The sequence below is a fragment of the Martes martes genome (genome assembly GCF_963455335.1).
Source record: "Martes martes genome assembly, chromosome: 6".
NCBI classification, from domain to species: domain Eukaryota; kingdom Metazoa; phylum Chordata; class Mammalia; order Carnivora; family Mustelidae; genus Martes; species Martes martes.
Window position 1 is genome coordinate 83,106,570 of NC_137893.1, and position 22,418 is coordinate 83,128,987.

Sequence of the window (22,418 nt, forward strand, 5' to 3'; positions counted from 1 at the left end):
TAGATTTACAGAAACAAAGCGTTCTTGTTTTTAATATATTGCCCAATAATAAAAATTTTATTTTGCGGGCGCCTGGGTGGCTCAGTGGGATAATCCTCTGCCTTCAGCTCAGGTCATGATCTCAGGGTCCTGGGATCAAGGCCCACATCGGGCTCTCTGCTCAGCAGGGAGCTTGCTTCCTCCTCTCTCTCTGCCTGCCTCTCCGACTACTTGTGATCTCTCTCTCTCTGTCAAATAAATAAATAAAATCTTTAAAAAAAAAAAAAATTTTATTTTGCATAAAGTACTTCTGCATCTTATATATCTCTATGCAAAGTAGGTTTAGGTTTTAGAAAGTGCTCTTAAACCTTAAAAGAGAATTTGCACTGCTCTGCCGTTTGCATTAGATTTTTTTCAAATTCATTCAGAAAGAAGACTGGTCTCTCTTGGGTAGTAACGAGCTACTCAGAAGACCCAACTTTGATTTGAGGGTACAGAATGAAGCACAGTAAGACACATTTTAGATTCCAAATTCCAAATTCTGGTTCCCAAGTCTAGGTTCCAAGGTATATATATACAATTTCTCTTAGCATTCAGTAGGAACACGCTACCACAGCAAGTGTGACTTCAAAACAGGCTCCTCATGACAAGCACAGTTTGTAATCAATTGGGAGACACAAACAGCAGATGCTTCTAATAGGTTTTCAACTTTTAAAAGACCACACAACATAAGGCAGTACTTGTCCTTTTAAGATATATGTAACTGCTTCTTTGTCGGGGAAAGAAAAGTAATATTATATGTATATTCATATATGACAGTGCTAAAGAAAACTGTAATAAGAAAATACATTTCAAATAAACAAAAAGAACAGTTTTACATGACAAAAAATTTTTTAAGTTGACTAAAATCACTGCTACAATTGTGGTTTACCTGCTCTTTTTCAAGCATATCTGCTTTACGGAGTATTTTCATTGCATATACATGCCCTGTATCTTTCTTCTGAACAAGCCGCACCTGAAAGTTATAAAAGAAACGCCGAGTCAAAAGTTCACAATGTCAAGCTAGCGCTTTCATGTACTACAAGAAATGATTTAAACTAAAAAAGTATTACAATATTAATATAAGCAACCAGCAATAACAAAGCAGAAAAAAGTGCCTTTTAATGTTCCAAAATGGATATATTTATTATATACCATGAAGTCAGCCCTGGAAACATTCTCAAACATCTCCACATCTAGGGACGCCTGGGTGGCTCGGTTGGTTAAGCGGCTGCCTTCGGCTCAGGTCATGATCCCAGCGTCCTGGGATCGAGTCCCACATCGGGCTCCTTGCTGGGCAGGGAGCCTGCTTCTCCCTCTGTCTCTGCCTGCCACTCTGTCTGTCTGTGCTCGCTCTCTCTCTCTGACAAATAAATAAATTCTTTAAAAACAAAAAACAAAAAACAAAAATCTCCACATCTGAACAGCTTTGGCTCCCTAGTTGAACACATCAATCTAATTTAAAACCCTCACTTTCAAACTTAAGGACTCATTACACCCAAGGTACATGTCATCCAATCAGCTCAGAACCCTAAGGAAGTGATGACAACAATGTTTAATACAAAAGCAAAAGCTGATGCATAGGAAAAACGTCCTGAAGGGAAAAAAACCAAAAATGTATAATTAGGGAAATGGGTTTTTTGCAGTTTTCCTTTTTCTTTTTTATCTTCCAATGTTTTAAGAAAGAACAGATAATTTTATGATAAAAAGAAAACTAATGGTCTGCAAATCCAAAGACAAACTTCTTGGCAAGTCCCTGCATATCACCCCCCCGCACCACACCCCCTCCCCCGATAAGTATGCTTTCTTCTCCCTGCACCTTTCTTCATGTTTTTCCTGACTGAGTCCCACGTCCCTTCCTCCCTGAACAGAAAGCCCTTTTAGACGTGGTACTGTACCTTTCCCTCTCTCCACAAGCCAACAGGGATTCTGAACACTGAGGGATCAATTTAATCTTTCACTTGTGCCTCTAAGTTTGTTGCTCACATTTCCCTTAGCTATGGCTTTTTAATAATATGCTGCTCCTTTTATACATAGTTAATGAAACTATTGCATCAGTAAGCCGTTCATTTAGGTGTCTTCCTTTAATGAAGATGACCTTGCACGGGCCCATTCAAACCCTCCCCAATAGACTGCCCTTGTGACTAAGCAGGATGCGTCCACAGGACCAGGTGGGATAAAGTGGCAAATGCTTTCAACTCTCTACCACTACCTGTATAACCCATTCTTATAAATTCTGTTTCCTAGGGCCATCATTAGAGCAATAGCAATCTGACGGGAAGAAATAAAGGGTGGAGATATGCTGTTAGTTTGCTCCTGGAGAGGCAGTGTGATCCTAGGAAAAGCGAGAGCTTTAAGTTCAGGAACTCCTTTAAGAAACAAAGCAAATGGGCAAAGGGGGGAAAAAAAGAGAAAGAGGCAAACCAAGAAACAGACTCTTAACTATAGAGAACAATCTGATGGTTACCGTAGGAGAGGTGGGTGGGGGGATAGGTGATGGTGATTAAGGAGCACATTTGTGATGAGCACCAAGTAATTAAAAACTAAAAAGAAAAAAAAAATCAGGAACTCCTGGGCCCAACTTCTGGTACTGCTGCTCACTGGCTGTGTGACAATGGAACATTATATGTCCCCCCTGAGTCTTAATTTCATCATCCATAAAATGAGTTATTGTCATGATTGTAAGAGAGAAGCACTCAGTAGATAATAAGTATTGATTTCTTCTACCTTTCAACTCTCCCTCTAGATCAATACTTAGAGCATCAACACCATCTCTAGAAAACAGAAGAAAAATCAGAAACCTGGGACAGTGGAGGGGGAGATAAAGGACAGACGGAGCAGTTACAAGGTGGGGCTAGCATGCCTGACCCACCTACCCCATATTGCAGATCTATCAACAATCAAGAACTCACGTATGTCAGCAGCTTCAGAGTTGTGTGGTGTTTTTATATCCGATAAATAGCTGTGGTTTTTTACCTCACCGAATGCTCCTCTGCCTATTACTTTTAAGGACTCAAAATCTTCCAATCCAAGTCTTGTTCTCTTCAAACGAAGAAACTCTGTTTCCTTCCGTGCATGCGCTGACCTCCTCAAACGCTTCTAATGTTTAAATGGGGAGAGAAGTGGGAAGGGGAGGAGCTGAAACTGCGACTTCATAGCAGTCTTATTTGCGAATGGGAAAGCAGGACCAAGCGGACTAAGCAGAACCTTCTGAACCCTTAAGAGGTCACATCTCTCCTCCCCAGCCTTTGGTCACAATAACCAAACCATACTGAACAGATGAGTGCCTCCTCTGAGGACTCTGACCAACCTAGTTTGGCAATCAACTATCCTAACTTTTCTAAAGGAGGAAGAATAAACAATCAATATTTTCTTTTAAACTTCTATAAAATAAAAGGGTATAGCGTTTTCTTTAATGTCCCTCTGGGTTTAGTCTTTTTTTTACACATTGGAGTTCATTTTATGCTCTATATTTCCTACGAGTTTTCAGTATTTTTCACCATTTTCCTGAATTCTATGATTCATTCCTGTTTTTGAAGGTATTTCCACTTTCAGTTCCTTGCAGTTTCTTAACTGTATTTTCTCCTACCACGTCAGTAGACACTGGGAGGACTCAACTGAAGAGATATTTTGCCTTGATAATTTCAGAAATTTGCTCCACTCCTATCGAGACTTTTCTGTGATTTCCATAAGTATGCTATAATTTGTTGTTGTTGTTGTTTTAAATTTTAATGTGATCTCATCTCTTTCTTTTCTTGGAATTCTAAATCTAGTTAATTTAATACAACTGTGCCTAGATAAATCTTCCTCTCCCTGGTACTTAGTAATGAATTTCTCCCTTTGCATGAGTATCTAAATCCAGAAGTACATCAGCCCTCATAAATTCCTCTAAGCCAAGTACCCTATGTACCAAGGCTAACAACTTGCTGAACAAGATTTGCCATGCTGGGTTCAAGGAAAAATTTCCCAATATGAATTACCTCTTCATCTTTTAGGCCTTCTTCTTCCATCACTTTCTCTAACTTCTTTTGTCTAAAAATAAATAAAGATATTTGAAATAACAATTGAATACCTTTCTGAAAAATCCAGATAAACACAGTATTTTTTTAATGGTAAAAACAGGTAAATCTCAAATGCCTCATTAAAACAACAAATTACAGGGTGCCTGGGTGGTGCAGTCAGTTGGGTTACTGCCTCTTGGTTCCAGCCCAGGTCATGATCTCAGGGTTGTGAGATGGAGCCCCATGTCGGGCTCTGCACTCAGCGCAGAGTCTACTTGAGGATTCTCTCTCTCCCCCTCCATCTTCCCCCTCCCCATCCCCACCACTTATGCATACATGTGCTCTCTCAAAAATAAATAAATCTTTAAAAAAAAATTACAGTTACTAACATAAGTGAAAAGATTCCCACCCTTTGTTAGTTCTGCATTTTGAAAAAGACAGTATGTTAATGCAACAAAGAATCCTATTTCAAAATGAAAAGTTCTCTCTCTTTTTTCAAGCATTTCCCCCTTAAACAAACCACAAACAGCTGGTGTTTGACAACCTCTTCTATCAGGGTGTCTCTCTCTCTCCCTGACTGAACTCCACTTCCTTTATTTTTATATCTTCCTCCTCCTCCCTGCCATAAGCAAAGAGCAATAAACAACAGTAAAGGCAAAATTTAGAGATTCAAGGGGAGAGGCAGGAATGATCAAAACAGGTGACTGTCACCAATATTAAAACTTAAAAGACTCTAGGGGCGCCTGGGTGGCTCAGTGGGTTAAAGCCTCTGCCTTCGGCTCAGGTCATGATCCCAGGGTCCTGGGATGGAGCCCCACACGGGCTCTCTGCTCAGCGGGGAGCCTGCTTCCCCCTCTCTCTCTCTGCCTGCCTCTCTCTGTCAAATAAATCTCTCTCTGTCAAATAAATAAATTGTTTTTTGTGATCTCTCTCTGTCAAATAAATAAATAAAATCTTTAAAAAAAAAAAAAAAAGCCTCTGCCTTTGGCTCAGGTTGTGATCCCAGAGTCCTGGGATCAAGTCCCTCATCGGGCTCTCTGCTCAGCGGGGAGCCTGCTTACCCCAACTACCCTGCCCCGGCCACCTCTCTGCCTACTTGTGATCTCTGTCCGAAAATAAAAATTTAAAAAAAAAACAAAAAACTTAAGACTCTAAATCCCTGGAGTATTAAACCTTAAAAACTGTATCCAAGAATATTTCTGATCTACAGTCTCATATTGATTTGATAGAACTAAAAGAAACAAGAAAAACTTCCTTAGAACTAATTCCATACAGCCTGCATTTATTCAGCATAGTAAGTGAAAGCACGCTGGCTGGAGTCTCTATCCCTTATCAGCATTTCAGGTAACAGGCGACGTGAGCAGGACAGGGAAGAGTGACAGTAGGAATATAGGGCGCCTGAGTGCTGCAGTCAGTTGAGGGCCCGACTCTAGATATTTGGCTGGTGTTGTGATCTCAGGGTCATGGGATCAACCCCAAGTCAGGCTCTGCACTAGGCACACAGTCTGCTTAAGACTTGCTCTCCCTCTCCCTCTGCCTCTCCCAACTGTGCACTCTCTCTCTCCCCCTCTCTCTCTTTCTAAAATAAATAAATAAATCTTAAAAAAAAAAAAAAAAAAAGGAAAGAAGGTAGGGAGTACATGAAGCAATACCTTGTAGTCTAATGCGGGGAGGCATGTAGCACTTCAAATGTCACACTGAAAGGCCTGGCTCTTAGTCTGGAAACAATTAAGAGCTCCAAGGGCTTGTGTGTAAAGGAGTGATGTGAAGAGGTTTCTATTTTAAAATGACAGCCAGCAGTAAGGAGCTGATAGACTGGCAGGGAAAGTAACTGACAAAGACTGAAGCAAACTAAAAGCTCTCATAATGATTCAGATATGGAGTCCAGATCTGGCACAAGGGCTGGAAACCTAGAATGCAGTGAACAGAGGGACTACAAAGATAACTAACTGGCAGGAGATGTCAAAGGAAAAATCTTAGACTTTCTTGTGTGGGAGGATAATGATGCCGCTAAACAAGATAGGGAAACACAGAGAAAGGACCACAAGAAGATAATGGGTTTTATTTGGGTCAATAAATAATTATTGCAATAACAGTAATTAGTTAAAATTAATAGCATGTTAGAAATCATATTACAAGTCTACAGTATCAGATGATATATATCAAGTTGTGTCTAAGCTCTCAAGAAGTGAAAAGATCTACTCTGAACCTGTTGGGGGGGTGGGGGGAGCACTTACATGGCTTCCAGCCTGTCTGCTTCTCTGGGTTTCCAGAATATTTTGTGATATGCATCTTTGTTTGCAAGTATATTGGAGGAATAAGGCTGTACTTACTGTCGGTATTTTCAGGAGTATATGCTAATTAGTTGAAGTAGAGAAGAGTAAAAAGAATCAAAGATAACATCAATAACTTGACCATGGTTAGCTCTTTTAATGCCTCGAATATCAAACATTATCATACTTTCTGACTGTATTCTTTTGAATGATCACACCAGATTGGGCTAGAAGTCCAATGTGCTATCATACAATGTGTGTTCCAGAGATGGTTGCTTCTGATTATATTTTAAATCTCAATTCAAACTAAGAAGTAGCTTGACTGCAAATGTAAATTATTAAATTGCTTTCTGAATCTACCTGAGAGTAAAGTTATCAGAATCAACTCCTTGAACACAATCAGATTCTTCCATTAGAAAAAGTATCCAGAAAAAGCCTATCATGCAGAATTATCCACAGTAATGATTTATTGGGTCCAAGCCAATGAAGACCTTAAAGACACCCAAAATGGCAAGGATAGCCAGAAATGAGGCTTAAAAGTGACAACCTCTGTGAGATGACACCAAGAAATTACTGTTAACTTTATTAGATTCGTGGTGGCATTGTAATTATACAAGGAAATGGCCATATTTTTAGAGATGTACACTTAAGTACGCAGGACTGAAATGACAGGTGTTTGAAATTTGCTTTAAAACACAACAGTAAGAAAAAATAAAATGGAACAAATTTAACAAAATCTTGACAATTACTGAATCTGAAGGCTGACTATGGGAGTTCACTTTATTAGTCTTTCTGTGTATGTGTTTAGAAGTGTTCATAATGAAAAAAAAGAGCAGGCCCCTCCACTGGTTGGTCTCTGATCAAAGATCCTTTGATGAAGCCATTCTTCCACGCAACTCCAATGTTCCAGAGAAGAATTCTGGGAGAGAGACTGGCCACTTTCACACTTAAGAGGCCACACCCAACCTCACCCCATCACTTTCCATGAGCTCTATTTATTTGCGTGTGAGCTCACTTCTCACAGAAGACAGTAAGATTTTTGGAAGGCAAGGTTCATATCTGAATCCTCCTTCTCCACAAAGAATAGTGCTTTGTACACAGCAACTTTATAAAATGTATGTTGCCAAATGGCGGGGGGGGGGGATCAGAGTGTGTAATAATGTGCAGACACATTCATGACTATGTGTATTAGCCCCCTTTGCTAATATTAAATTCACCTCACAGCACAGCTTGGTTCAGAGGCTGCAGGGATAGGAGAAAAGGGCTAGTGAATTCTACAAGAGCTGACCAGACAATATTTCTCATTTCTGCTGATGAAAAATTTAAAATGAGGAAAAATAGTACAGAAATAAGCACTGTCATTTTCATGATCAAAACTGAGAAAATTCTCAAGAAATACCCTAAAAATGAATTTAACACAGATTTTTAAAAAATCTCAACAAATTGGGGTGCCTGGATGGTGCAGTAGATTAAGTGTCTGACTCTTGGTTTTGATCTCAAGGTCATGAGATCATGCTTGGGTCAGTTCTGCGCTTGGAGCTGAATCTGCTTGTCCTTCTTCCTCTGCCCCTCCCCACTGCTCTCTTAAAAAGAAAAAAATCTCAACAAATTACTTTGGTTTTACTGATCTATCTAGTCAGTGAATAACATTCAAAGGTCAAGACTTACTCATCTCTGGGACTTAAATAAAACTGACACTTGCTCACTAATAATAATCACATATTGCAACTCAGTATCAGATCAGACCAAACACAGACTCAGGAAAACCTGGGTAAAAATACCTAAAAGGAGGGCGCCTGGGTGGCTCAGTTAGTTAAGAAACTGCCTTCAGCTCAGGTCATGATCCTGGAGTCTAGGGATTGAGTCCCACATTGGGCTCCCAGCTCTACAGGGAGTCTGCTTTTCTCTCTGACCTTCTCCCCTCTCATGCTGTGTCTGAAAGAAATAAAATCTTAAAAAAAAAAAAAAAAAAAAAAACCTAAAAAGAGTAGCAGACAGTGCTGGTTCTCAGTGGGTAAAATGTAGGAAAGTTTTTATCTGATTTGGGGGCTGGAGAGGAGGGAAGCATACCATTACTTCCTATTAAATTGGATTTTTGTGGCTTTAATTAATCCACCAAAATAGTATTCGTGAAGAACAGAAACAACACAGAATATTTTATAAGAAAAAAATGTCAGCTTCCTCAGTTTTGATTTCAGACTGCTATAAATTATTTTTTATATGAATAATTCGGCAAACATCAGTATTTACTGGATACCTAGGATCACATAAGAGAGAGAACAGAAGAATTGCTATTCCTAGATAACCTTACCATCAGAGGCAAAACAAAGATTAAATAAAAAAGATGAACTTGCACTCCTGAGTGGGTTCAGTTTATAGTCTACCAGTAGCATTAACAGGAGACCATCAAACAGACACTGGACTTAGGGGGTTTAATTGTTTATAAATAGATCAGTAGAACTTGCTGTAATGTTTCTAAACTCACTGAATGTTCTCATATTCTACTTTTACACAGGAAACCATTCCTAAATGATTTTTCTTCTTTCTTCTACCCCTAGGCTTTGGCTTCATCTCCCCTGTCATTAAGTACTTTGTTTCAATTATAACCTAGTGTTCTACTATAAATGGAACAATGCAAAAGGTGCATATGTGTGGAAGAAACATTAGAGATTTTAAAGGCATCCAGACAAGGCATATACATTGAAAATTTATACAACCTAATCTCAAAATTTACTAGCCCAATACTTATTTCAAACCACTCATCACATACTAGTGATATACTCATAATATTTCTTTATCATTGGTTGTCTCATATTATTTAGACTATGCTTGTTTATCAAGGTTCTATGACATTTCCATCCATAACATGAAAAAGCCTGAAAATCAATTTCTTACAGCTTTGGGTTTTTCCTTTTTCTTTTCTTTTTTTTTTTTTTTTTAAGTAGGCAATGCGGGGCTTGAACTCAGAACCTAAGATCAAGACCTGAGCTGAAATCAAGAGTCAGACACAATCAGCTGAGCCACCCAGGCGCCCCATCTAACAGTTCTTTTCCTTTTTTTCTTTTTTTTTTCAGATTTTATTTATTTATTTGACACAGAGAGAGGGCACACAAGCAGGGGGAGTGGGAGAGGGAGAAGCAGGCTTCCCGCTGAGCTGGGAGCCCAAGCTGGGCTCGATCCCAAGACCCTGGAATCATAACCTGAGCCAAAGGCAGACACTTAAGGACTGAGCCATCCAGGTGCCACCATGATGTAACACTTAATAATAACATAAACAAAACCATATGTCATATTGTTCCTAGAGAATGTGATAATATATTAATAATGAACCATAAGGCAGAGCCAGTAGGATTAAAAACCAACTATTATTAAATAAAACAAGGTTCAGTTGGTTGAGCATCCAACTCTGGGTTTCAGCTCAGGTCATGATCTCAGCCGTGGGACTGAGCCCACATCAGGCTCTGCACTCAGCGCAGAGTTGGCTTCAGATTATCTCTCCTTCTCCCTACAGCTCGCATGCATGCTTGCTCTTTCTCTCTCAAATAAATAAATAAAAGCTTTTTAAAATAAATAAATAAATCGGGGTGCCTGGTTGGCTCAGTTGGTTCAGCATCTGGCCCTTGGTCTCAATTCAGGTCATTATATCAGGTTCTTGAAATAAAGCTCTACATACGACTCCATGCTAAGCAGAATCTGATTCTTGCCCCCTCTCTCTGGCCCTCTCCCTGCTCATGTGTGTGTGCTCTCTAAAATAAAAATAAATCTTTAAATAAATAAAACAAGTAACTTAATCAGAACTCATAGTATTTGTTTTGTAACTACAATACCAGAAACTCTGATTTCAATAGAGTAGTTGTATTAAAAAGAGCTATCTATCTCCACTAGCATGCCTACAGATATACTGAGCAAATTTATTTCTGAATTCCCCATCATCCTAACATAGGGCACTTACAGGCACTTGTCTATTTCAATAAGCAGCAGCTAGCTATATATTTTGCTATTCCGCATACAGCTCTGCATATTTAAAGTCTAATCATGATTTACATCCTCTTGAAGAATGTGCCTGCAAAAGCCCTTATCAAAATATTAGCATATCAAATCTAGCAACATAAAAAAGAATAATATATTATGATCAAGATGGTTTTACCCCAGGAATGCAAGGTTAGTTTAACATGCAAAAACTCAGTCCATGTAATTCATCATATTTTTTTAAAAGCTTTTATTTATTTATTTGTCAGAGAGAGAGAGACTGTGAAAGAGGGAATACAAGCAGGGGAAGCAGGAGAGGGAGAAGCAGGCTTCCCACGGAGCAGGGAACCCAATGCGGGGCTCGATCCCAGGATGCTGGGATCATGTCCTGAGCTGAAGGCAGACACCCAATGACTGTGCCACCCAGGCACCCCTGTAATTCATCATATTAATAGAATAAACAATGATGCAGAAAGGGGGATGCAGAAAAATTATTTGACAAAATTCAACATCCACTCTAGTTAAAAACTCTCAGCCAACTAAGAACATAAGAAAACTTCCCCAACCTACAAAGGGCATCCTTGAAAAACCTACAGGTAACATCACAACAAACAGTGAAATATTGAATGCTTTCACCCTTCAATCAGGAAGAAAACGAAGCTCTCTAGTCTCAACCACTTAGATTCAACATTGTACCTGATATCCTAGCCAATCCAATAAGGCAAGAAAAAGAAGGAAAAGGTGTCTCTTAATCTCACAAAACAAACTGAGGGTTGCTGGGGGCGGGATGTTGGGTTATGGACATTGGGGAGGGTATGTGCTATGGTGAGTGCTGTGAAGTGTGTAAGCCTGACAATTCACAGACCTGTGCCCCTGGGGCTAATAATACATTATATGTTAATAAAAAAAAAAAGAAAGAAAGAAAGAAAAAAAAGAAAAGGTAATAGATTGGAAAAGAAGAAGTAAAACTCTCTATTTGAATATGACGTGATTGTTTACACAGAGTATCCTAAGGAATCTACAAAAAAAAGTTAGTAGAATAAATAAATTAGCAAGTTACAGGATTTAAGGTCAGTATACAAAATTCAGTTCTATTTCCATATACTAGAAGCAAAAAATTGGAAAAAGATTTTTAAATGTCCACTTAAAGCAGCATCAAAAAAAACCTCAAAATACTAGCAACAGAGGAAAAAAATAACATGTAAGACCCCCACACTAAACACTACAAAACACTGATGAGAAAAATTAAAGACTTAAGAGAATGGAGAAATATAGCATGTCCATGCATCAAAGATTCAATACTGTTAAGATGTCAGTTCTCCCCCAAACTGGTCTATAGATTCAATTATAATCATAATCCCATCAAGCTTTCCTCTAGAAATTGACAAGCTGATTCTAAAATTTATATATAAATACAAAGAACCTAGAATATCCAAAATAATCTTGGGGGGGAAAAAAACCCAAAACAATTAAATTTAAGACTTACACTAACTAGATGACTTCAAAACTTACCACGATACTATAGTAATGAAATCAAGTGTGATACTGGCATAGGGACAAAAAGATCAGTGAAAGAGAATAGAAAACCCAGAAATCGGGGCACCTAGTTGGTTCAGTCAGTAGAGCATGTGACTCTTGATCTAGGGGTAGTAGGTTCGAGCCCCACAATGGATGTGGAGATTACCTAAAAAAATCTTTAAAAAAAGAAAAAAGAAAGGAAGAAAAAAAGAAAACCCAGAAATACACACACATTACATGATATTTGATTTTTGACAAAAGTGCCAAAGAATTTAATGAGGAAAGGAAATCTTTGCAACAAAGGGTGCTAAAACAACCGGATATTCATAACAAAAAAAATAAAGCTCAACCCCCCATCTCATACACTTATTAATTCAAGATGGATCATAGAACTAAATGTAAAAACTAAATTATAAAACTTCCCAAAGAAGATACAGAAGAATATCTTTGTGACTTGGGGGCAGAAAATTTTTACTATAAAAAAAAAAAAAAAAAAATGCCGGGACGCCTGGGTGGCTCAGTTGGTTAAGCGGCTGCCTTCGGCTCAGGTCATGATCCCAGCGTCCTGGGATCGAGTCCCACATCGGGCTCCTTGCTTGGCAGGGAGCCTGCTTCTCCCTCTGCCACTCTGTCTGCCTGTGCTCACTCTCTCTCTCTCTCTGACAAATAAATAAATAAAATCTTAAAAAAAAAAAAATGCCAAGGGGGCGCCTGGGTGGCTCAGTGGGTTAAGGCCTCTGCCTTTGGCTCGGGTCATGATCCCGGGGTCCTGGGATCGAGCCCCGCATCCAGCTCTCTTCTTGGCAGGGAGCCTGCTTCTTCCTCCTCCTCTCTCTTTCTCTCTCTCTCTGTCTGTCTGCCTCTCTGCCTACTTGATATCTCTGTCAAATAAATAAATAAAATCTTTAAAAAAAATTTTTAAAAAATGCCAAATTAGATTTCTAATTTAAAAACTGAATTTAAAACTTCTGTTCATCTGAAGACACTATAAAGATAATGAACAGGAGGGGCACCTGGATGACTCGAGGTTAAGCCTTCTACTCTTGATTTCAGCTGAGGTCATGACCTCAGAGTTGTGAGACTGAACCCTGTGTTGGGCTCCAAGCTCAGCACAGAGTCTTCTCGAGATTCTTTCCCCTCCCACTCTCCCTCCCTCTCCTCTCTTCCATGCACGCACGCTCTCTCTCTATCATACATACTCTCTCACTCTCTCTCTCTCAAATAAATAAAATCTTTAAAAAAGGGGGGGGAGGGGACACACAGACATTTTGTTAGCAAAAATGTAAAGCAACTGGAAGTCTCACACAAGGCTGATGATATTCTGGAAAAAGGTCTAGCAGTTTCTTATAAAACTAAACATACACTTATGTATACTTATGATCCAGTAATTCCACTCCTAAATATTTACCCAAGAATTGAAATCAAATGCTCACAAAAAGATCTGTACACAAATGTTCATAGAAGCTTATTCAAAACAGCCCAAAACTCAAAAAAGCCCAGATGTTTATCAACAGAAGAATGTAAAAACAGAGTTATAGTTAGAAAACAGAATGGTACTCAGCAATATAAAAGAACAAAGTATTGATACAATAGCAACATGGGTGAACCTTGAAAACATCAGGCTGAGTGAAAGATGCCTTACTCAAGTAAGTACTTACTATATAAATCTGTTTACATGCTTCATTTATATGGAACAGGCAAGACTAATCTATGATAGAAACAAAATTCCAACAGTGGTTGCCTGAGTTTGGAGGAATGTCTCCAGAAATCAAAGAACTTTCTGGAATGATGGTAATGGTCTAAGTCTTGATAGGAGTTTAAGTTCTACAGGTATACACATTTGTCAAAACTCATTGACTGGTACCCTTCAGATTGTGCATTTCAGATGGAACGCCACACTATGTATAGAAATTACTTTAAAAAAAAAAAGAAGGGGCACCTTGGTGGCTCAGTGGGTTAAAGCCTCTGCCTTCGGCTCAGGTCATGATCCCAGGGTCCTGGGATCAAGCCCCACATCGGGCTCTCTGCTCACCAGGAAGCCTGTTTTCCTCCCACTCTCTCTGCCTGCCTCTCTGCCTACTTGTGATCTCTCTCTGTCAAATAAATAAATAAATAAATAAACAAAAAGTGGGGCGCCTGGGTGGCTCAGTTGTTAAGCCTCTGCCTTTGCTCAGGTCATGATCTCAGGGTCCTAGGATCGAGCCCTGCATCAGGCTCCCTGCTCAGCAGCAGTCTGATTCTCCCTCTCCTTCTGTGCTCTTTCTCACTCTCTCAAATAAATAAATAAAATCTTAAAAAAAAAAAAAAAAGGAAAGGAAAAAACACACCTAGAGGAAGATTGTGCATTTCACCATATGCAAAATTCACACTCTCTTAAAAAAAAATACATATATATATATACACACACAGATATATATATATATATAGAGAGAGAGAGAGACACAGATATATATAGAGAGAGAGTGAGCGAGCACAGACACACTCAGAAGTAAAACATACTGACACCTCCAACATACTGTGTGTGTGTGTGTGTGTGTGTGTGTGTTAAGATTTTATTTATTTATTTGACAGAGAGAGATGGGAGAGAGGGAATACAAGCAAGAGGAGCAGGAGAGGGAGAAGCAGGCTTCCCACTGAGCTGGGAGACCAATGAGGGGCTCGATCCCAGAACCCTGCAATCATGACCTGAGCCAAAGGCAGAGGCTTAACAACTGAGCCACTCAGGTGCCCCACCAACATACTTTGAAGCATAGCAAAAAATTAGGACGGTTTAATGAATGGATAGAGAGATGGATAGATGAATACATAATACAACAATGAATGACAATTACACAATCTAGATGATGTATATAAGGGTATTCAGCATATTAATCCAATTTTTTGCACTTTTGAATATTTTCATAATAAAATGTTGGGAATAAAACTTTAATTACGAATTACTACATGAATAGTGTACGCTGGATCAATAACCACAGGTGCCAAGTGATTAAGTGATTACTCTGTGAGAAACACTATGGTGGTGACTCACATTCATTAGGTATAATCCCCAGAGCAATCTTGCAACGAAAGTATTATCCCCATTTTCCAGATAGGAAACTGATACACAAAAAGACTAAGAAACTGGGGGACACCTGGGGGAGCTCAGTGGGTTAAGCCTCTGCCTTCGGCTCAGGTCATAATCTCAGGGTTCTGGGATCCAGCCCCGCATTGGACTCTGCTCAGCAGGGAGCCTGCTTCCCCCTCTCTCTCTGCCTGCCTCAATGCCTACTTGTGATCTCTCTCTCTCTCTCTCTCTCTGTCAAATAAATAAATAAAAAGTCTGAAAAAAAAAAAAAAAAGACTAAGAAATTTATTCCAGACGCAGACAGCTACTAAATGATAAAGGCAGGATTCTAAACCCAGGTCTAAACCCAGGTCTAAAGAGCAGTAAGGGCTGCTCTTTCCATTACATCATTCTGCCTTAACAATGAATCCAAGGATCTGGCCCAATTAATTTTTTTATACTACTATGGAATTCTGTGGGGTTTTTTTCCCTAAGAATTAATTTTAAGTAAGCTATGCACCCAATGCAGGGCTCAAACTCACAACCTCAAGATCAAGAGTTGCATGCTCTACCAACTGAGCCGGCCAGGGATCCCTGGGCTATTGACTAGTAATAGAAAGAAGTGTGTTAATAGCAAGGGCTTTGGAAATCAATAACACTGTCCTTCCTTTGTAACGGGATAGGCTATTACATGGCTGCTGCTATTCTTACCTCCTTTCAACGATATTATGAATGTGTCTTATGATACTAGACACGAATACCAAAACCATGACACAATTATCTCAAACATAGTTCTTTACCTCATTTCTCGTTCTTCATGTTGAGCGATAAGGTTGCTATAAAAATTTTCCAGTGTCACTTTGGTCATGGTCACCCTTTCCTTTGTGTGATTACTCATGGAGGAGCAAGGTGTTGAGCCTGTCATTGCCATGGCCGCTAGAAACAAAGAAAGAGGTATTAGTTTTGGAGTTAGAATCCACCAATTATGCACTCTCCTAACCTACTGTTAGGAAAGTAAATTGGTACAAATTTTCTGGAGGACAAACATATAATATACAACAAAAGCCAGACAAACAGAATACTTGGTGAAAATAAGTATACAGCAATGTCCTATGACCCAGAAATACCACCTCTAGGTATAAGGCCTAAAGAAATTGTCTCACAGGCTCTTAAGAAATGCACAAACTTGTGCATTACAGGGGATGTTTATTATGCCATCATTTGTGTTATAGTAAGCTGAAGCTAATTCAGTAATAAAATAAAGAAAATGCTGTGGGTGCACATAAAGAAATAATATGCAGCGGTGAGAAGCAAATCTATTTGTATCTAAAAGTGACATGAATATATCTTTAAAACATATGTTGTAGGGGCGCCTGGGTGGCTCAGTGGGTTAAAGCCTCTGCCTTCGGCTCAGGTCATGATCCCAGGGTCCTGGGATCGAGCCCCACAACGGGCTCTCTGCTCAGCAGGGAGCCTGCTTCCCTTCCTCTCTCTCTGCCTGGCTCTCTGCCTACTTGTGATCTCTGTCAAATAAATAAAATCTTTAAAAATATATATATATGTTGTAATTTTATTTATTTATTTATTTATTTATTTATTTATTCAACAGAGAGAGACAGCAAGAGAGGGAACACAAGCAGGGGGAGTGGGAGAGAGAGAAGCAGGCTTCCCGCCAAGCAGGGAGCCTGATGCGGGGCTCAATCCCTGCACCCTGGGATCATGACCTGAGCCGAAGACAGACGCTTAAGGACTGAGCTACCCAGGCGCCACTTTATGTTGTAATTTTAAAAAGGAAGAGAACAAGATCACAATACCATAAACGTAAATTAAGAGTATATAATACAGACACAGTTTAATTCTTTGTCATCCAAGAATCTACCTTGGAGAAATCAAAGACCCATAAGGATTCATACACAGGGGGTTCAAAGTAGCACTTTGAACTTGAATATCCAACAATTGGAATGAAAAGTCCTATAGTTAGGGGCTCCTGGGTGGCTCAGTGGGTTAAAGCCTCTGCCTTTGGCTCAGGTCATGATCCCAGGGTCCTGGGATCGAGCCCCGCATCGGGCTTTCTGCTCGCCAGGAAGCCTGCTTTCACCTCTCTCTCTCTCTGCCTGCCTCTCTGCCTACTTGTGATCTCTGTCTGTCAAATAAATAAAATCTAGAAAAAAAGAAAAAAAAAAAAGAAAAGAAAAGTCCTATAGTTAAATAATGAACAATCAAAATATGTTCAAATGTTGAACATCAGGGGAAATGTTTCCAATCCAATCCAATCCAAGTGGAAACAGGTTACAAAACAGTATACCATGATCTCAGTTTTATTTATGTGTTTACTAGAGGTGCACAGAATTATTTGAAATATGTATCAAAAGGTTACTAATGGCATAACTCCAGGCAATAAGAATGCAATAGATCATCTTACTCTTGTTTGGGCTTTTCCACATTTTATGTATTTTCTTCAATGAGCATGTACTATTACTTTTAAATTATCAATAATTTTTAAAGATTATTTTAAAGTAATCTCTTCGCCCAATGTGGGGCTCGAACCTACAAACTTGTGATCTCTGTCTGTAAAATAAATAAATAAAATCTTTTAAATTTTTATTTATTTATTTATTTATTTGACAGAGAACACAACAAGGCAGAAAGGCAGGCAGTGAGAGAGAGGGAGAAGCAGGCTCCCTGCAGAGCAGAGAGCCCAATGCAGAACTCAATCCCAGGACCCTGAGATCACAATCCAAGCTGAAGGCAGAGGCTCAACCCACACAGCCACCCAGGCGCCCCCTGAATCATAATTTTAGTGATGGAAGGTATCTTAAAAACAAAAAACCCTAACTTCCTTGTTTTACATCTGAGAAACTGATATCAACAAGGTCTAAATAGCTTATAGAACATTTTTTTCCCGAATTTAAATCTCATTTCGCCCAGATATTTTTGCCAGCCCATACTGTCACACTTGGCCAGACCATTCACCAATCTGGACTTGCTCCAGCATTGGCAATAATGGTCAATATTTTACCCTTACCATGCCTTCCTCCAACATGACCTGCCTCTAAGTCTGTCCTTTCGTCCCAATACAAAGCTGAGAAAAAATCAGGAGGAGCCAAGGGCCATTTTCAAAGATAGTACACTTTATGAAAGTTTCCTTAAGGTTCTCCCATTAATATTTAGCAGCTTTTTAAATTGTCTTACAAATTAAGGCTATTAAGGAATGTGCAAACACTCGTTATTACTAAGACAAAAGGCTTAACATTAAGCAATTTTATTAAAAGATACTCAGGGGAAAATCATGTAAAATAATCCTTTCAGAGCAAAGAGATTCAAAATAAAGGCTCTACTTCAAGTATTTTTATTCATGAAATGCTAAAATTATCAGTAATAACAAATTCAAGAAAGTGAACTCAGCTCTACCTTACTATGTTATTTGTTACAATGTTATTTTTTATGGGGAAGTTTCTGTGAATACCAAAGCAAACCCAAATATTTTTAGGCTATCAGAATTGTTTAAAGACCTCTGTTTTATGAAGCTTGGGTGTGGTTCCTTATTTGTCAGCCTGTACCCCCTCCACCCACAATGAAAACCACATGCACTCTAAGTCTGGTGAAATTTTCAAACCAGATTTAAAAACAAGTCTGAAGCAAGGGAGTGCTCTGTACTCCTCCCTTGTCTAAACATTTCTAGAGACCTTTTTATATATACATATATGTGGTTACATTTTAACAACTGAAATTATTCAACATAAAAATACAACTGAAGTATTTAAACCTAAGACAACCAGTGCCTTTCATATCATAGGTTGTTAATAACAGTAAGTTGAGCAAGTTAATGATTTTTTAGTTGTCAACAAAACTAAAGAACAAAATTACATTTACGTTGGTTAAGTATATAAATCTGAGGTGGAGAAACTTTTTACTCATTTAACTCACTGGCATGGCTTTCTAAGCTTTTAAAAAGATCAATAGGAGATTAAGTGTATTCAAAGATGCTCATGTAACAGACGAACAGATTTTCTAGCATAATGATTTTCAACCTTCACATACAGTCTCTAATGTAATGGCAAAGGTTACACTATCCTTCCCTTTGACCCTTCTTCAAAACCTTCTCCTTCTTCCCTTCCTCCACTCATAAAAGGATTATCCTATTCTAATAACCTTTCATCAAAAGATACAATTACCACTGCCCTATAGTAATTTATAGCTTTACTGGGTCAACCAAGTACTTTTTATAACAGGGCTTTCCCTCACACTTTTGAGAATTCAAGCCTTCATGCCCTGACCCACAGGCCATCAGAGGTCCCTTCCCTGTTTGTTTCATCCTCCATCTCTGCAGAATTAGGGAATAGGTAGGTAAGAAATTCTTAAAAGTTTTAAAAATTTAAGAAAAGAATGTGGTCTTCAAAAATTAGGGGTAGGTACTGCAAACATATAAAAATAGATCAAATGAAAACAATTTTTTATTCAACCTAGATGGTTATCCTTGGTTGACTGACTTTACAACGGTACTGTTCTCTCTATGAATACCCCTTGCCTTACCAATTCTTTATTTCTTTGTGACTGACAATCCAGTATCTTCCATCTGGGCAAGTGAACACAGATACGATTCCTTAAGAATCACGTATCTTAATTTCTCCTCCTGAGAAATTAAATTTCCACAGGAAAACAAGCACCTGTCTTAGACCACTTTTAATATCCTTCTCCCATCTCATGCACAATGCTATGCACTTAGTAAGCACCTTATGAAAGAATTACTGAGAGCTAAGGATTACTAGGAGCTAAGAATATATGTATGTATCGTGGGGATAGAGCTGGGAGGTGAAGTTGTTTTCCATACAAAGTTGGAGAATAGAGTTCTGGTCCTGTTATGAGTGGAGCCTGTAATCGTGGTGTTTGTTTCATGTTCAGGGAAATGACATCTACTGCCTGGCTAATTCTAATTTAGAGCCAAGGTGAACTGAAAGGGAGAGGAAGCACAAGGTTTACCTCACTTCAACCTTCCTCTGTACATTTCAAAAACAAGTTTCTCTTTGTGTCTTTTAGTCGATTCAAAATGCAAACTGGGAGATCTGATCTCTCCACTAGCTGCTTCTGCACACTTTCTGACACAGACTTTCCTCTAAGTCCTTATCGACTTTCCTTTTCCACTCTCTTCTTGAAAAAAAAAAAAATCGTCACTCGATTTTCCTGTAATTTTAAGATTATTTGAAGCCCAGTACCCTAAGACTAACCATGGGGAAGGGGGCAGACTCAAAGGAACCACACCCCAAAACGAGCTTTGCACATCTCTGCCTCACACAACAGCTCTCAGGTTCTCAGACCCCAGAAAAAAGAAAAGAGGTGGAAACTGGTAATGACTGAGATCCCAGAGGGGACTTGAGCGGTCGCAGCGAGAAGACAAAGCTGGCAACATGGGAAAGAGAAGAGAGCCTGGCTCCCCGCCCCAACAGCACAAAAAGAAAGAAAGAATGGGGTGGGGAGCCTGAGACTGGGAGAAATGTGGCGAGGACCGACAGGGGAGCCTCTGGAAACCGGGAGAAGAACGGAGGCTGTCAGTAGGCTGAGGAGAGCGGCCGCGGGGCCGTCAGGACAGGGCTGGTAAGAGGAAGCCGGCGGGAAGGGAGAACCCCCAAAAAGAGTCGGGCGGAGATGAGGGGGAGAGTCTGGGATGGACTGAAGACAGCGGTAGCAAGACACTCACCAGAGCCCCGTGGGTGGAAGAGCTGGGGGCGGCGGACAGCCGCAGACGCCGGCCCGGCCAGCGACCTCTCTCGACCGGCGGACAGGCGAAGCCCCAGCGGCAGCAGCCCGAGGACTAGAGGAGAGCTGGGGACGCGTTAGGGTCTCTGAGGTAGGGGTCGGAGGGGCGGGGGCGGGTAAGTACAACAGGAAGCGCTCCAACTGCCGGAAAAGACGGCAGCGCGAAGGGGCCAAGGCAGCCGAGTCCCCCGCCGCGTAGAGGGGCTGGCGCGGCAGCCAGGGGCCAAGACTGCGCAAGCGTGACTGCCCAGCGACGCGGCGGGGATTTTAGGACTGCGCGTGCGCGGCCGAGCCGCACCCACTCTCCCCGCCTTACCTGAACAGGAGGGACCGTGAGGAGGGCAGAAGGGGGAGATGTGGAGCGGTCTTGGTGTGGCTAGGCTGGGCTCAAGGAAGGTGCCCATTGTTTTCTGGTTTCTTTGTGTTTGCTTTATTTGGAAATAATTATAGACTCACAGAAAGCTGCGAAGTTAATACAAGGAAGTCCCCTGTACCCATCACCCACCCAGCTTCCCTCACCGTCTTACATAACCATACTACATTAGCAAAACCAGGAAATTGACATTGGCACAATACAACTAACCAGACCAATACGACTGACTAGATTACAGACCTTACTCAGATTTAACCAGTTGGCCATGCACTCATTTGTGCCTCTGTGTGAGCTTGCGTGCTCTCACTCATCTACAGTTCTATGAAATTGTATCACTTATATCGTCGTCCTCCCTGATTTTTGATTATTGTAGCAATAAGACGGCTGGAGCCCTTGGTCCCATCTTACTCTTCCTCAGTTTAAGGACTAACACACCTTGCTTGGGATCTGGAGAGCTCTCCTAGTATCAGGCCATCAGGAGGGCATCCCAGTGTGCACAGAAGAACCTGCTTTTCAAAGCTATGCAACCGCTTAGTCTGTACCACCCTGGAGTAAAGAGGTCCCAAGTCTTTGTACGCTCATTCTTTCCTTGAGAATGGAGCACAGTGCTCTTGACCAGAAAGTGTCAGACTCCTGTAAACAAAGATGAGTAAGATATGGTGACTGCCTGCCTTCAAAAAGACTGTGTAAGAAGCAAAATGTGCAAGTCATTTATTAGGGTGTTTTGTGCTAGTTTGGTGCCTCTCTCTTGAGTAACTGTAAGACTATAGAGCTTCGTTTTACCCTTCAAGCTTGGGGTCCTGGGGTTTGTTTCTTTAATGGTCTTAAAAACATAGGCATTCCTTGACTGCTTTCATCTTCCTAGACTTCAAAGCTCAGTTTCCTTTTGTCTCACCTCATACAAAAACCACCTCAGCCTTCATTCTCTCTGCCCAAAGGCCCTTCTCCCCCAATGCCTTTTGTTAAAGTCCTACCTGTCCTTAATGACTTAATAACAGTGCAAGATGTTTGCATAGTGCTTTTCAGTTTAGAAAGCCCATTCACTTAGTTACATCCTCACAAGTCTTTGGCAGGTCACCCAGGATGAGTTTTTACACATAAAGTAACTAAGGCTCAGAGAAGCAAAGTGACTTGCCTGAATTGTCACAGCTAGTAAAGCAAACAGCAAAGAGGGGAGTCCCATTTTCTGGTTGCAAATCCAATGTTCTTTCTGCTTTCCCCTTTCCCCGCTGAAACCTTATCTTTTCCTTGGAGACTTCCCAGTTTCGCAAGAAGTATCTCATCCTCTATTCTCTATCGTTCTTTATTAGTTTATCTGTACCCTAATTCTAATAAACACTAAGGTTTTCCTCAAAATAGCTTAGCCAGAAATATGCTGCTCTTCTCTGGTAGACTCCCTTGTGGCCAGGAAGTAGGCACAAAACCTAAGTGGCACCAGTCACTTATACCCACCTCAGACTGTGAGTTGG

The 22,418-nt window shown here is 40.2% G+C and overlaps 1 protein-coding gene across 2 annotated transcripts in view; it reads right to left on the reverse strand.

Moving 5' to 3' along the window:
* STK38 (serine/threonine kinase 38) overlaps window positions 1–20,731 on the reverse strand; it is a 41,505-nt gene extending 20,774 nt beyond the window's left edge. The window contains exons 1-5 of one of the 2 annotated variants that reach the window (XM_080805602.1): window positions 20,518–20,731; window positions 15,623–15,758; window positions 3,999–4,050; window positions 2,995–3,117; window positions 911–994 (exon numbers count right to left, since the gene is read on the reverse strand). In XM_080805602.1, the coding sequence (XP_080661728.1) occupies window positions 911–994; window positions 2,995–3,117; window positions 3,999–4,050; window positions 15,623–15,753 (390 nt within the window). In that variant the 5' untranslated portion in view covers window positions 15,754–15,758; window positions 20,518–20,731. Of the gene's footprint in view, window positions 1–910; window positions 995–2,930; window positions 2,975–2,994; window positions 3,118–3,998; window positions 4,051–15,622; window positions 15,759–20,517 lie in introns of those variants that run through there. The other variant, XM_080805603.1, reaches the window with a different exon arrangement.
* Between the last annotated feature and the right edge of the window lie 1,687 nt (window positions 20,732–22,418).